The sequence below is a fragment of the Belonocnema kinseyi genome, chromosome 6 (assembly GCF_010883055.1).
Source record: "Belonocnema kinseyi isolate 2016_QV_RU_SX_M_011 chromosome 6, B_treatae_v1, whole genome shotgun sequence".
NCBI lineage: Eukaryota > Metazoa > Arthropoda > Insecta > Hymenoptera > Cynipidae > Belonocnema > Belonocnema kinseyi.
In genome coordinates, this window is record NC_046662.1 from 53306464 (window position 1) to 53324216 (window position 17753).

Below are 17753 nucleotides of genomic sequence, written 5' to 3' on the forward strand. Positions count from 1 at the left end.
AGTAGACAAACATAATTGTTTATGCAATTGAGATTTATTTTAAATAATATTGTCTTCAAATAATGCGGTCTGGGTCTTGAATATTCAAAATTTTGTCCACTTTTTACGCAGTTTAAGGTAATACTTACTTCAAGTTTCAACTTGATTCACCTAATATTGAAGATTCTTAATAAAATTTAAAAAAAAACGTATTTTTTCTTATAAATACATGTTAAACTTCAAGATCTGACATGGAATTGTTAATTTCATAAATTATCCAGGTATTGTTTAAAAAATTGTGCAATCGCATCCAGTTGATATTAGTCCTAATCCAACATCAATTGAATGATCGGGGTCCAGAAGAAGCTAACCGTTATGCAAAAATTTTTTTAGGAGAACGAAAAGACTATTCACCTGTAACTTCTTGGGATAGCCTTTTGAGGAACTTTGTTATTTTATTAGAAATAGTAAAATTTCACTTTTTTACGTTCTGTAAAGACACGATACGTAGGACAGATTGTTCAATTCACTTCATATCAAATATATGGATTTTAATCAGCTCAACTTTGCAAATCCCTAAAAAATTACTTTTGTTTAATTATTTGCTTTTTCCAAAATAAATTGTATTTTTTTGATAAACTGGAAACTTTTTCTAGAAGTCACAAAAAGTCTCATTTATACGATTCTTTTTTCACTAATTATTATTTTCGACACAATTGTTGTTTGTTTAAACACTTTTTTTCTCACCTTCAAAAAGTAAAAAGTCATCATTGTTCGGGATAAATGATACACTCGATGAATTTCAATAATAATATTTTAAACTTAAAATATTTGTAAACTAATTATTTGAACAATTTTTTTCGTTTAAACCATTTTTCCGAGTTTTTTTCAAGTTAAGGACACAATATAAAAATTATAAAAGTAATTTTTCCGGCCATTTGTCAATTGTTTCAACAATGTTTATTAATTTAAAAATGTTTTTATCCTGTACATCGTGAAATACTAATTTAGTTTAGAAACAGTATTATTCAAGGTAAACAACATTATTTACATAAAAATGATATTTTGCATCTTGTGGAGCATTTCCGGACACAATACAATAATTATTCCTTTCACATTCATTAAGAGGCGGTCAAGCTTTGATTTACAACAAATTAATAAAATGTACATATTTTCTTTTATTTTTCTGAAAACCAAGATTTTTTCATTAAAAAACCCCATCATAATTTCGAAAGCTCGGTGGCACTAGTTAATGTTAACCTATTTGAAAAAAAAATGGAATTAATTTTTTCCTAAAACAAACAAATTTAGAAATAAGGAAGAGGATTTCGACCGCCAAAAATCAAAAGTCTAATTTTTACAGGTACAAATGTGGATACACTATTCTTGCACTGCTTTAATGCCTTTTTTGTAAATCTAAAAACTTTTAAAAATTGGCATTTTTAAAAATTATAAAAAAAAAAAGAACTTTGTCGTTAAATAAAAAAATTGCTAAAATGATTTTTAAGAAGTCGTTTGTAAAGAATATTTTGAAAATTGTATTAGATTTTAATTTTCGTAAATACTCAAAATCTGAAGGAAATTTTAAGTTAAAAATTGATTATTCTATTCAATATTTTTTTTATAAAATTACCCATTTTCAAATCGTAGTTTGCTGCATGTAAACCGAATTTTCTGACCGTTTATAAAATTCAGCAAGAAAAAATGATGTCACTGAGGACAGTGGCTACGTAGTGATTCCTTACCATGCAATCAAAATACCATATTGTAATAAACAGCGAGTAAAAATTGTTGAATTATATAAATAATCATCAATTTCTAATCACCTTCTTTAACTACATCATTATATTAAAGACAAAAATTATGTACTTTGACCATCTCGTGCTGGGAATTATACATAATTCCTAGGGATTATATACATTGCCTAGGCAAACTTTAAAATAAACATTCGATTATATACTTTCATGAAGTGGCTAGGCATTATATATATTGCCTAGGGATTATAGATATTGCCCAGGAGAATTTTAAAATAAGTATTCGATTATATTCTTGGCCTAAAGTGGTCAGGCTCTATATACAATGCCTAGGAATTATATATATTGCCGTGGCAAATTTTAAAATAAGTATTCGATTATATACTTGGCCTAAAGTGGCCAGGCATTATATATAATGCCTAGGAATTATATATATTGCCAAGGCAAATTTTAAAATAAGTATTCGAATATATACTTGGCCTAAAGTGGCCAGGCATTATATATAATGCCTAGGAATTATATATATTGCCAAAGCAAATTTTAAAATAAGTATTCGATTATATACTTGGCCTGAAGTGGCCAGGCATTATATATAATGCCTACGAATTATATTTAATGTCTGGATTATATACTTTGCCTGTACCATACATAGGACCAACTCACATAGGCCCACACAGACCTGTCACTGCACCTCGCGATTAGTCCGGAACCAGAAATCCTCGTAAAGGGCGCAAAAGTTTGTTCCCTATTCAAGTTGAATGCTTCAATTAAAAGATATACGTCTGATATGCGACTATTATACAGGGAACAGAAAAGTTAATTTGGTTTTAAATGACAAAACACTGATAAATCGTGTTTGGTGGTGTTTAGAAACAGGAAAAAATTTCCGGAACAAAACTTTGTTTACCAAAAAGACGATTTTTCAACAAAGTGCGTGAATTTGTAACTAACAAAGATGAATTTTCAAATAATTTCCTACTAAAATAATGAATCTTCAAACAAAAACATTCATTTTCTACCTAGAAAGTGAATTTTCAATTGAAAATAAGGTAAATTTTATATTTTAAACCAAATGGGAAGTAGTAAATTTTCAATAAAAAATTAATTTTTAACCATGAATGAGTTTTGAATCAAAAAGAAAAATTTTCCACCCAAAAAGACACAGGTTCAATAAAAATGATCAATAATGACGCCTAGAACTAAATTTCTAGAACAAATTACTTGTTAATCAAATAGTTAACTTCTTAACCAAAAAAGATAACTTTTAAACCAAAATACGAATAGACTAAGAAGATTGATTTTCTACAAAAAAAACGACGAATTTTCTATAAAAAAGATCAATTTTTAACCACGAACAATAATTTTCTACAAAATATATCAATTTTCAACCAAATGGTTGACATATTATCTCAAAAAAGATTAATTTTGAACCAAACATTAAACACTTTAATTTTTAGTTATGGAGATTATTTCCAACCATGAGAAATGGATTTTCCTCAAAATTGTTGAATTTTCAAGCAAGGAAATACATTTTTAATCAAGAATATTAATGCTTTACTAATAAAAAACACACTTAGAACTAAATATGTATATGAATTTCCAACAAAATAGTTACATTTTTAAAATGTAAAATTTTAATAAAACAGGAAATAGTTAAAAATTCAATTTAAAAAAATATTTTTATAGAAACAAGACGAATTTTTATCAAAATATGTCAATTTCTATCCAAAGACACAAATTTTTAACAAAAGCAATAATTAAATTATTAAACTTACATTTGAAGAAAATTAATTTTTAATCAAACAAAGACCGAGTTTTCAACCAAATATTGTAACCAAGAAGATTAATATTCTACTATAAAAGACTAATTTAAGAAAAATATAAGAATTTTCAGATAAAAAAGATCAATTTTGAACTAAAAATGGAACAGTTAAATTTGTAATTGAAAACATTTTTTTATCTAAAAAACGATTATTTAATAACCTAGATAAATTTTCATCAAAATACCTGAATTTTCAAATAAAGGCAGTAGCTCTTTTATTCCAAATAATATAGTCTTTTATTTTATTATTTATATTTTTAAATAGTTTATACAGTTCCCATTAGGCACAAAAATTAGCGACGTCTTTACGACATCGTTACGACATCGTTACGACATCTTTACGACAACTTTACGACAACTTTACGACAACTTTACGACATCATATGGCCATGTCGTTAAGGTGTCTTTACGATATCGTAAATGAGTCGTATGGTCTGACGATGTCTTTATGATATCGCAGACACCGAAACGACATGAACATATGATGTCGTAAAGTTGTCGTAAAGATGTCGTAACGATGTCGTAAATACGTCGCAAAATTTTGTGCCCACTGGGTTCATACAGTTTTCATATGTTTATATTTCGTGTTATCTTGGTCCTCATTTACTTCTGTTTCCGGTTTAATCCAAGCCAATCAAAACAGTCGGGAGTTGTGACACAAGTCTACACGGGGTGGATTCCACCGCTTGCGCATCAGTATGCGCGATCGGCATAAATCATGCATACCGGTGCGCAGGCTAATTTAGCAGTGAAGCTCACCCTCAGCAGATAACTGGCTAAGTATGGGAAGCGGTGCTCCTAAATTTGGGAACTTTTCCAACTGCGCTTGCAAAAAACTTGATTAATTCTGAGTTCCGGTAAAACAACATTCTTAATCAACATTTTGTCATTTAAGCGATTTCATTTTAAGTGACATTGTCGAAAATAAAAAGAAATTTTATTTAGAAACTTGACAGACACAAAATAATTAATTGTGATACAAAAAATTATTTCTTGTTATAAATTCATAATTCATAAAGTCTTTTTCATTCAAATCGAATTTTTTCGTATCTGTCACTCCAAAATCTTATTTCAGGATTAAGAAATCACTTCTTATGGATTTCCTAATCATTACTTACCATAAATATTAAATTTGAATATTTATTTAATTCCAAATCAGCGCACCAATCGGAACCAATTAGGAGTCCGGGCATGAGGCAAGCGTCGTTAAAAATGTTCCCAAAATTGAGGGCACTGATGGGAAGGACAGTAGGAGAGAAAATGGCATGCGCAGAGGAAAACACTTCATCTAAAAATATATTGTGAAATTTGTGTGTGAAACATTAAACAAACTTACCCTTGCTTAATGAGGTCCACTTTCTTGTTAACTACATTGGCCGGTGCACATGGTAGCGCTGCTTGGATAACTTTTCTGTCATACGTTGAATCATCAGCTTTTGGGGGATTTTCGGACTGTTGAGCAATTGAAAGTTCCATAAAAGCTGTTGCGATGTTTGTCGTCCTAGTTTTTTCGTCAGTAACTTTGTTACATGGTGCTTTCATTTCTTCTTCCGTCATACCAAAACCTTCCCGTAAAGCCGTTTTGTCGTCAACCAAGTTTTTTGGGGGTTTCGGGGGCTTATCAGAATTAGAGCTATCTGAGAATACTGGGAATGTAAGAAGAAAATTATATTAGGAATATAAGCTTTTTATGCTCTATTAAAAAAAGCTTTTCAATTAGGGGTCATCCACAAGTCAACGTGTAGAATTTCTTAAGAAAACGTGCCGATCTTCTGTTTTCACAGCTTAACGAATTACCAATTGGACAAATTCCAATGTTGCCTTTTTCAATATTTTAAATTGTAAAACAAACAAAAAATGATTTTAGTTGTTAAAATTTTTTTTATATTTTCAATGTTTCGACTCTCACTGCGTGCCTTCATCAGGAAAAATTCCTTCTTTAAAATACAAAGGTTTTTCTTTCTATATATAATTAATTAATAAACTAAATTATAAGCATTATATTTCTTATTACCTGTCATTTAAATACGTAGTCAAAAGTTACATTTAATTCTTAAACAAGTTCCAAACAATTAATGTTTAATCATTTTAAACGTCTTAAAAAACATGCAAGTCATTTTTGGAATATTGACCCTCTATAAAAGAGGCTCCAAAACAATGAAAAATTACATTTCTTTATATTTAATTAGAACAGTATATAAGTATCATGACAAAACAAGGCTCAAAGCTCGAAGGATGTAAAATTGATAGTTGAATTTAATTTATTAAATTTTTTATGTTGAAATAATAAATTTAATTTAAAATGCATTGACACACACAGTTTATATTTAATACTTCAGTCTGAAGATTATTTGAAGATATATTGAATTTTAGAAAAACAGAATAAATAACTGTTACGTTTGTAACTGTTTCGTTCCCTTGTTAAAATTGTAATGTGATTAAAATTAAAATTAAAGAAGTTATTGAAATTCCAGGAGTGTTAAGACAAACTAGTGTCTAAATTTTAATTTCACAAATCATCTTATGCCCGTCAACTCTAGTTCTTAATCTTCTGCCTGTTTCACCGATTTAAACTCCATGGTAACCAGTGCATTTTATTAAGTATACAACACCTGATAAATTTTCAACCTTTTCTAAATCTTTTTCAATCAAAAGAAAATTATCTAAAGTGTGGTTATTTTTTAAATAAACGTTAATTTTAAATTTGTTCAAAGAACGTCTTAGTCTTTCAGAACGAGTTTAAACATAAGGTAACGCTTATTATTTTTGTGTGAACTATTGTAAGTTTCGTGAATTCTTTCTTTTATAACACTTTATATTAACGGAAGTTGATAATTATCCTGTAATAACGTAACTTTTAAATCATCTAAACTTTCTTTTAATAATTTAACATTACTTTATTTAATACAACTGTCTATTAAACCTTTAATTAACGTTTTTCTAACTACCAAATCTGAAAAATTTAAAGAATTATTATTTTCAATTTCGTAGGTGAACTGTTTAGAATTATCAATTCTTTTGAAAATATTCACTACATCTAAAATTCAGTTGTTTGGTATAATTAAGAAAATATCATCAAAATATCACTTATATAAAATTGGTGTAAAATATAATTTTTGAAATGCTCTGTTTTTTATATCTTCAATAACTAAATTTCAAACAATGGGCAACAATGAAGAATCCATCAGACAACCTGACGGTTGTAAAATTTATTGTTAAATGAAAACACTGTATTATTAAAAGCAAGTCCTAGCTGCTACTAAGATTTCGATTTTTGATATTTCAGTTAAGTTACGATGTAAATTTAATTTTTCTTTTATGCATTTCAAAGTCAAATCTAACAAAATATTTTCAAAAATAGAAATAACTTCAAGAGAAACTAAAGATTGTGTTATCGATATATTAATATTATTTATTGAATCATCTTAAAATTTCCAAATATTTTTTACAAAAGCATTAGTGTTTGTTAGCATGTTGGCTATCATGTCCTAGATTTAAAAGAAAAAATATTTATTATTGCAGGAAAAAACCCGGTCGAATCTAACACTGGAAAAATCGATACTAATTCTTGAGCACCACACGAATTCATCAAATTTAGAAAAATAAAATTTTCTGGAATTATCTAAAAAATAAGTGTGCGGGGACGTTTGTCAGTATGTTCGCTATCATGTCCGAAATTTGTAAGAAAAAATATTTATTATTTTAAGAACAAAGCCGCGGGAACCGAAAACTAGTAATATCGATTATTTTCAAAGTATCACATGCTCTTAATTAAACGTTTAGTCGACAGGTGTATAAGTCATAATACATCCGTGATTGAATATTAAACAAACTCCCTAAAATTTGTGAAACATTTCCTAAAAGTTTTTCAAAAGATTTATTATTTACGGAAACCTCCATAAAATTTTTTGAAATATTTAAAAGTGCTCAAATTTACCTAAGATTTAGTGGGGAAAATATCCTACGCTTAATGATGCATGAATTTTTGTAACTTAAATTGCCAAACATTTGTGGAATATTAATTTTTTTTTAACTTCAGCCGGAACGCAGCAATGGAAGAGCTTCGCTTTGAAAGAACCGCCATGTTAGTCATGGTAGTCTCTGCTCCAGTTAATTATGCTTCGTTACGTTTGGACTGCTGTCTTAAACACTCGACGCGTCATTGCTGTTGCGCGAAAGGCGGCACGTCGCGCCCTTGCGGATTTTCGTTAAAGCTACCAGTCCAGACCCGCAAGACTAAAATGAAGGTAGTGGCGGAATGTGAACTGTACCGTGCTTAATAATTTATTACTGGTATACTGCTCTTCGCTGAATAATCAAAAACTTTTTCTCCTTCCAATTTCAAATACCTGAAGGATTAGACTTTATTTACATATGTCAAACTTTCAGATCAATTTAAAAATAAGCACCTGTACAAATTTGGAGGCTTATGACTATCGGCGGACTTTTCACCTACATCTATATGTATCTGTTTCAATAGGGGTTTTCTTAAAATTTCATACAAAGGTATTTATAAATGTTCCTAGAAATTCGCAATTTTTTAAAAAATACTACAAAAAAATAATATTACGTCTTTTTGTAGATTTTAATCTTTGCTTTTATAAAAAATTGATTTTCTAACAAAATTATTAACTTGAGAATTATTTAGTGATAATGTTTGACATGACTTTAACATTAATAAATCTTTTCTCCAAAAAAAACGGTGTAAAATTATTGTCAAATATATCCTTAGTGTTTTAAAATAAAAAATCAGTACGCCTTTTTAGATATGTCCTCATTTGATAAGACCTCTAAATTCAAACTAAACTAAATCCAATTCACAATTTTAAGTCCTTTGAGCTTCAGTGCGATATTTTTCACCTGTAATTATTTGAAAATTCGTCTTGTTCGTTATCGTCCATTTAGTATTATCTGTTAGCATTTATGTCAATGTCATTGTCAAGTTCAGTGGCTTGTTTTGCTCAGTTATGATATTTAAATGCTGTCTTAATTAAATATGAAGACATTCAATTTTTAATTGTTTTGAATCTTCTCTTTCAGAGGTTTCACCATTTTAAAATGCCTCATATGTTTTTAAACACGTTTAAAATTATTGAACATTAATTTTTGGAAAGTTTTTTGACAATCCAATGTAACTTTTGACTACGTATTTAAATGAGAGATAATAACAGAATAGTAGATTATGTACCTAGGCAGCAAAGTATAACAGAATTTTACTGCCGTGGTGCATACGATACTTTATCTGAAATAGGCAGAATCATAGCTATTTTTCTGTAAAACAACACTTGACTGTACCGTATACGCACGCGCGTGGAGGGACGTTAGAAGTCAAAAATCCACTTGTACTTAAACTTAGTTTTTAAATTAATTCTTCACACTCTTTTATTTCACTTCTCACTCACTTCTTCCTCCTTGCTGTCACTTTACGTGCCGCTCGTCACAGTACAATAAAGTTCTATTTTACTGCCACTCCGCGGGCAGATACAGTGCACTTGTTCTGCCTATTTCAAATAAAAAAGTTTTTTGTTTCTAATTCGTTATTATAATCAAGTTTTTAATTAATTGTAGATAAAAAGAAACATACTTTGTATTTTAGAGAAGGAATGTTTTTCTGATGAACGCCCGCAGTGAGAGCCAAATTTTGAAAATATAACGATTTTTTAACAACTACCATAGTTTTTTGTTTGTTTTAAATTAGACCATAAGACCAGAATAAGTTAATAAGGAAACTTTTCTTGAAACTTCGAAGTCATATCGATGTTTGGAAGACGAGGAGAAACAGCTTAGTTATATTTGCAGTTAAAAAAATGAATTTTCAAAAACAAGCTTTTGTTATTATAATAGTTTAATTTTTAAACAAGAAAGTTATTATTATTATTCATAAAAAATAAAATAGGAATTTTAAAACCTGAAAAATAATTTATTACAAAAACATTGCATTCTAGACTCAATAAGATACAATTTTAAACCAGAAATAGAATAACTAAATTATTAGTAAAAAACTTTCAATAGTTAATATTTCTACTAGAAAAATTTTGTCTTTAAAATAAGAATGGTTAAAAATTACCAAGAAATGCCTACAGCAATTTGTGGATGATAATTCAGAAAATTCTTCTGATGAATTGAAGTTGTGCACTTATACTCACCGACTTGAAGTGCCGCCAAAAAAAAGATTAAGAACTTCATCATGGTCGGAATTCAAAATTTATCCAGAAAAATCTAAAAGTGGTACTTTAAACATGAAAAATAAATTGTACTTTTTTCTTGTGCTAATGCCGAGATACTGATTTTTGGTTATTTATATATTTAAGTTTTGAGGAAATGACCTTGCAAAAAAGCAGGACTTGAAGGCGATGACATTGTTTCCATTTAAAGTTTTTTTCATCATGAATAGAAAACGAGTGTCTGGTAGGTGCTTTTTCTTATCACGGATTTGTTTGCAGATCATTAACTCTGTTTGAAAAAAAATTTTTTTCAAGTATAATTTCAAATTCCAAGAATTTTTTAAGTTACTTGTTCTTAAAACCTTTTTGTATATTTTTCGGGTTAAAAATTAAACAATTTTTTAGAAAATGTTTCTTGGTTAAAGATTCAGCTATTTTTTTGAGAAAAAAAATTTTGGTAGAAATTTATATGCTTTAATTGAAAATGTAAATATTCCACTTTTGCTGAAAACTTTATATTTTTTACTTGAAAATTCAACTATTTGGGAGAAACCTCATGTATGTTGTAAGAGATTTTTTTTCATTAATCCAGAAAACTTATTGTTTTTTGTTAAAAACTCGCCTTTCTTGCTGAAAATTTAACTACAACCTTAAAAATGTACCTTTTTTTGTAGACTTGTTATTTTGGTGAAAAATTAATGTCTTTGGTTAAAAATTACACAATTTTTGTGATAAATCGAAATTCCAATACTTTGTCCACAATTTATTTTCTTTGGTTAAAGATTCATAATATTACTTGAAAATTTATATTTTTGGTAAAAAGTTTGAATATTTTGTCAACAAATCTACTTCTTTAAAGCAAAATTAACTTTCTCCTTCGAAAATTCATCTTCTTGGTTAAAAATTAAACTGTTTGATAAAAAATCATCTTTTTACAGTTGAAGATCCATTATGCTAACCAAACAATTACCTTGGTTAAAAACTAACTTTTTAGTTGAAAATTCAACTATATTAAAAATGATTTTTTTTTTAGAAAATTTCTCTTTTCTTATTGAAAATCTAACTATGATGCTATTTAATGCACTTACGTTCTGATGAATTTTCTATTATTTCTGTTAATTGCAGTTTCAATCAATTTAATTTAAAAAAAATTATTTCGTAAATTTCCTTTAGTTCAATCGAATTCATATGAGTTTTATAAAAGTATCCTAAATTCCTTTTAATTCATCAAAATTAATTCCTATTTTATTGAAATCAATGAACTTCAATCGAGCTTTTTAAATTAATTTAATTTCTTTTGGATTTACTTGAATTTTTCGGAATTTACTCTGAATTGTAATTAATTTATCTGGAATTCATATTAATGTATCTGGAATGCCTATCAATTTGATCGAATTCCTTGCTTAAAATAAATTTTAAAGTACTGCTACTTTTGGGATAAATTCAATTACTTCGTTAAACTTTAATTTTTGAAAGAGTTATGCATTTATTTAGAAATAAATTTTCTCACTTAAAAATTAAACTATTTTCTTAAAAATTGTTTTTCTTTTAGTAACAAATTAATTTTTCAAGTTGCAAATTCAATTATTCTATTTTTACTCATAATGTATGTCTTTACATCATAAATTAATTCTTCTAACTGAAAATTTGAACTATTTTATATTTATTGAAAAAATTATTGTTTTTGTTCAAAAAATCAACTTTTTATAAAAATTTTCAATTTTCAACCGAAAAAGTAACTGCTCCATTTTTATTGGAAAAATGAGTATTTTTGGTGAAAATTTCAACCGATCCGTTAAAAATTCACGTTTTAGTCGAGAGAGTAACTATTTTATTCTAAATTGAAAGTTTACGTTTCTCTTGAAGATACAACTTTTTTTGCTTGCAAACAAAATTCTTTCTGCTAAAAATTTAGATTTTTAGGCTAAAATTGATCTCTGTCGTTGAAAATTTAATTATTTTGTAAAGATTTTTTGTACGGTTAATTCGAGCTCAAAAATTGGTTAGGGTATTTTTTACCTATAGTGCAAGTTTAAGGTTAAATCTATCTCTCAATTAAAGACGCCATAATTACACTGAGGGAACCAATCTTTTCAATAAGATTAATTAAAGGAATAAATTATTTTATTTTTTAATAACATATTTAAACGCTCCTTTAAATACTGAACTATTTTTTCTTTCTTTAAATTTCCTTCAGTCCAAAATTTACTTCTTTTGGATGAAATTATAAATGTTTTGTCGAAGAATCGTTTCTTTTAATTCTAAATTATTTTTTTAAACGTGAATTTAATTATACTTTTTTTGGTTTAAAATTCAGGCACGTTCTTTGAACTATTTCGAACTAGTTTGGTAAAAATCTCATCGTTTTTAGTGAAAAATGAATCTGTTTTTTATAGGATTTCAACCGTTTTTTTTAATTGGATTTTTTTTTATTTGAACTATTTTTAATTAAATTTTAATTTTCGGAGTATCAACTATATTACATGTTTCTTTGTGAATCACTTTTTTTCTTGGTGAAAGCAAAAGTACTTTGTTAAAAATATATTTTGTTGTTGTTGATGATTTATAATTTTAGTAAAAATTGATATCTGCAGCTAAAAAATTTACAGATTTGGTTGAAAATTCTTTTTTCTTATTGAAATAGAATTTTTGCAACAGAAAATGTAAATATTCCATTATTGGTTTAAAATATAATATTTTCCATTAAAAAATGCTATTTTCCAATTCAGAATTTAACTTCTTTGTTGAAAATTAGTATTTCTTGTTGGTTGAACTAAATTACTTTATGTTAAATTTAAAATATTTTCAGTTGAAAATTCATCTTTCTGGCTGAAAATTAAAATTTCAGCCAGAATAATTAAAATCAATTTTTGACTAAAAATGGATATGCTTAATTGAAAGTTGATCTTTCCTAGTTCAGAATTCAACTATTAAACCAAAATTGATATTTTTTGTTACATTGAACTATTGCCTATGGGGGATAAAATCCTTTTTATTTGAAATAACATCCATTATATTTTTCGATGAGAATTAATTTTTTTGTTTAATAAAACTCTAGTACTGAGTTGAAAGTTAACTACTTTGTAAACAAGTAATTTTTCTTTCAGTTTAAGTTAAATAATTTTCTTAAACAATTGAAATATTTAGTTATTGATTGAATAGTGTACGCACAATACCCTTTTGTTACAAACTAAATTAGCTTCAAATTAAGTCCTTGCATTATAATAAAGATTATGTTTAGGCCACATTGTTGTCGGCATAGTATGTGATTTTTCGCATTGCATTTCTGAATCGAGTTGCTAAGGTTTCAAAATAGTCTAGTTCCTCGCACAAAATTTGGCGACGACTTTACGACATCGTTACGACATCTTTACGACAACTTTACGACATCCTATGTCCGTGTCGTTTCGGTGTCTTTACGATATCGTAAGGACATCGTCATATCATAGGACTTATTTACAATATCGTAAAGACATCATAACGACATTAACATACGATGTCGTAAAGTTGTCGTAAATATGTCGTAACGATGTCGTAAAGACGTCGCCAAATTTTGTGCCCACTGGGTAGCCGTCATTTTGTCTATTCCTCGGCATACCCTTTGGTCTAGCCACAAATAGTAGAAATCTATTTTACGTGTTCAAGTATTTTGACGTAGTTGCAATGGGTAGGTTGCCATACCAGTGAGGCGAACTCTAAGAGCAGTTTTTTCAGCAAAAATTCAATGTTTTTCGGGCAAGTTAGTTTTTGAATTTCGATGCATTTCTCGTGACCAGGTATGTTTATGGGTGGATAGTTTTTGACCTCGTTACGGTTCCTGTTTTTGAGAATGGGAGTGATGATACCCTTTTTCCACTCAAGCTGAAAATGGCCTTCTGCAAGTGACTTATTAAAGAAAGGGAACAGTGATTGTAAAAATGTGGTGCAGCAGGACTTCAGGAGGAAGGGAGCCGAAACTAAAATTTGGCGCATTGTTAATTGGCGTCGAGTAAACCGATTTGAAAAAAGATTCCAAAATGGAAATTGGAATACCAGCGCTTTCGCGCATGGTGGTCGTGTATTTCCAAAAAGTTTTCGAGTTCAATATATTTAATCTTTCAGTATCGGCGAGGTATTCTTTTTAATACGAGACAGCGAGACGTTTACATCATGGTCCCTTATATAAGAAAACCGTTGATAATTGATCTTAGTTCGCGTTTGCTTATTCTTAAGTTGAGCAATCTTCTTCGCTGTTATCATCCGTTTGAGCTATCCACTGAACAAGTATGGATATTTCGATGATTTACAAATCTTATTGGGCACAAAGTGTTCGATGGCAATGTATGTGTGTCATTTTCTAAACGAACTTCATTGATAGCAATCCTTACAGTTTTTGCTAGGATCAGGGGAAGATGGTAGTTGTCAATAGGTAGGAGGTGATCTATTGCTATTTCTACAGCGTCTGTTTTCCCTTTGGTTAAAACTAAATCTAATAATCGGCCATGAAAATTAATTTGATCATTTATTTGAACTAAGGTTTGATAATCTCACGTGTCCGAGATCGTGTTTACAATGTGTGATTGTTGCATTTCTACAGGTACACAGCTGTATCCGAGATCAGGATCGGCGTTTCAGGAAGCATAGGGTATGTTAAAATCGCTAAATGTGCTAAAAGCTGCTCTTAGAAAAACGAAGGAAAAGTCTTCTAGTTCCGAGCATATATCAACGTATTCGATAACCCTAAGCCCTGATCCGCCGCTATCATAACACCGCCACCACTTTGACAGTCACTGGTTAACACATTACAATCTATTCTGAACATGTCGTATCTCATCAATACTTGTTCCACTGGATTTATCCCTTCATTTAAGTACGTCTCAGAAAAAACGATAATATTGTAAGAACAAATTATAACTGATTGTCGCCGGTTATCAAGTTTTGTAAGGACGCCCCTGAAGTTTTGACAGTCAATTGAGAGGATTGTACTCAAGCGTTTAGGGAGGGGATTACTTACATTTATTTGGTTGTAAAGTAACTTTTGAGTTTCAAATTTCAATTCTAAGGTTTGAATTCAAATGTTTTATATAAAAAATCTTCTCTTTGGCTAGAAAATTCAACAATTTGATAGGAAACCCTTGTATTTTGATGAAATTGCGAGTTTTCTGATACAAAATTATTGCAATTGTTAGAAAATACGTTTATTATAAGAAATGCATAATAATACGCTATTATAAGAAATGCATAATATATTTATTTTTGCAGTTGGAGCTGGTACTGCTTATTTAGATATTGCTAAAGAATGTACACATTTTATTTTTCTTGTTTGCTTTAATATTTACTCCTTATTTTGCGCTAATTTTTATTCCTAACGACCATTAAAAGGATATCATTTCTAACAATTTATATTATTGCAATTTAAAATATACCTTATGTAATAATATTCATCATTCATAATATATCAAATGAAAAAAAACAACAATTTTCTTATGAAACGTTGCATTGCTACTTGTGCCGTTTTTTTGTCAATTTTATTTGTTTAATTTTAATGTTGTTTGTTACAATTTAAACTAAAAATATGCATCTTAGCGTAAAGTGGCTCAAAGAAAATTTGCAGATATAACTTAAGCGAACAATTGTATCATTTAAAATCTTATTGTAGCTTGTGTTATTATTACTTCGTAAATCATTTTTAAATGTACAATTTTTTGGGTGAACAAATCTTGCCTTTTTATTTTTTTAGTCTGTGTAGTTTGTCAATAAATTTAATTTCTCTATTTTTAATGCTGTTTTTTACATATAAAACAAAAACTAGGTGTCCTTTTAAAATTGAATAACAACTAAATAGTAAATCTTGTTTGGATGAACTATTTTGGTAAATTCATCTTCTGTCATATTTTGCATAGTTGGGTATACATTAAAATCGCCAATTTAATTCATTTATTTTAAATGGGGATCGAGATATAAATAGAAAACTACGGAAGTTTTCCTAAGCTTTCAGATCGGCAATCTTCGTGCATCAGAAAACCTAAGAAAACCGAAGTTCGAGTCGTGCATTTTCGGCTTACACGCGAACTTACAGTGGCCATGCACCTTCTGTTTTGCGGTTCCCAAACGGTAGGTATGGTGGGGGTAAATTTGTAGCTTGATGTGGAAGCACTGGTATGCCGACGTTTACCGCTCTACACTAAACCACTTTACCTCTAGTTAATGATGTCAATTGCTGGTAAAAGTCGACACGTGTTCCATTTTCTCGAATTCAGTACGGTTAATTCGAGCTGAAAATTTTGTTGAGGTACTTTTACCCATAGTGTCAGTTAAGAATTGAACTTCCAGTCTGCTCGAGTACGAATACTGACAGGTCTAATGTGCCGCTAACCTTACATTCAACCGGCAATACGTACACCCAAGAGCATAGTCTGAATAAACTCTACAAATATCTTACATTTGCTTACTTGCTCTTTTCTTGTTAACCCTTCTTTATTTTTTGATTTTTCGGAAACAAACAAGTTTTTTCCTCTAAGTAATAGCGTTTAAACTCAAGATGTATTCCGTCTACGGTTGTAATCACTAAATGGTACTTTAAAATACCTGGTATTGTCACCACAGAATCGATTCTACCTTTAAATGCTTCTGCATTTACAGCATGACTTTCTTTAAAGCTAATCATTATGATGGTTTCCTTAGAGTTTGTCAACGGCCATTCCTAGTATAACGCTTGTGCTGTCACAATTTGATATTTTGAAGAGGATTGTAGACTAGCGTGTGCAACAAGTTTCTTCCAGTATTTATCAATTCCATCACAAAGCCCTTTTCCCTTAGCCGGTAGCGTGGAAGTGCCACTCTTCTTCATTTCTAAAATATCCCTTATGAAAGCGGAGATTGAAAAAGTTGAACTTGTTTTTGAAATGTTGCGCTGCTTCGTCAGAAAAGTAAAATATCTGCTAAAGTTCAAAATCATTCTCCAAGGAATTAATAATTATTTTCTGAACTGCGTGTACGAGCATAGAATTATGGGTCAGAGCGTCCAATAATATGGCCATGCTGCGATGTTTCAGTCGATCATCTGCTATGCAATAAATAACTTCTGTGGAAATACTTACTTGGCCATTATTCCAATGAAAAGGACGTGTGGCGTTCCGAGCTGCAAAAGTTAATTTTTTTCGCGAAATCAAACTGGACAAGAAATTGTCCTTCAATCAATTTCTTCTTCAAGTATTGAAGAAACAATGACTGTTTTTTTGCAACAAAATCATGCGCTTTTAGTTTTAATACAGCATTAATAAGCACTTCGAAAAAGTAATGCTTGGCTACCTCGGTCAACAGCCTGATTCTTTCAAGTTATTGACAGGTCTGAAACTCAACTTTATCAATACAGTGATCATTTAAAATTTGTGGCAAAATATTTTTGATAACACTTGCTTCTGGAAATTCCTTGCATTCGTCAAAATGACAGCTAGCCATAAGAGTGATACACATGATCGTGACTAAACCATTATTATGGTTGGTAATATGTAAATCTGTATTGTTTTTACTTTGTCGAGATTGATATTATCAAGCTTCAGTTTCCCGTTTTCGTGGTGGACGCAAATACAAAAATTGTGAGTGACAGAAGAACCTACAAATACACAATGTTTTGGTCTAAACTGTGAAAATTTATATATTTAATTTTTACATCAGGATGCAGTTCATTAACACGCTCATACAGTTCAGAAATATTGCCTAATAGTAATCCTTTCTAAAAGCGTTCACGAGTGCCATCTATTTTCTTTACTGAAATAAAATATTTAATTCCTAGGGAAAAAGACTGCTCGCATCATCTTTATAGAAGGCCACAACAGGAGCTTCAACTGGAGGGTATTATGTTTTTCCGGTTTTGGATTCGGACTCGCTAAACTATCATGGGCAGTAACAAGTTTTTGAGATTTTCGATACTGGTGCTCTGATGCACCAAATTCTGTAGCTAACTTTCCGCGACCCCAAGATTTTGGTGACTGAGTCACAATCAAAACTTTTCCCGAAGCTTTGCAGGCCGCTAAAATTTTTCTCTTAGTTGCT

The 17753-nt window shown here is 29.5% G+C and overlaps 1 protein-coding gene across 1 annotated transcript in view; it reads right to left on the reverse strand.

Moving 5' to 3' along the window:
• LOC117175135 overlaps positions 1-17753 on the reverse strand; it is a 38972-nt gene that overhangs the window by 684 nt on the left and 20535 nt on the right. Inside the window, exons 2-3 of the mRNA XM_033364714.1 lie at positions 9702-10008; positions 4892-5201 (exon numbers count right to left, since the gene is read on the reverse strand). Coding sequence (XP_033220605.1) covers positions 4892-5201; positions 9702-9744 — 353 coding nt within the window. The 5' untranslated portion in view covers positions 9745-10008. The remainder of the gene's footprint in view (positions 1-4891; positions 5202-9701; positions 10009-17753) is intronic.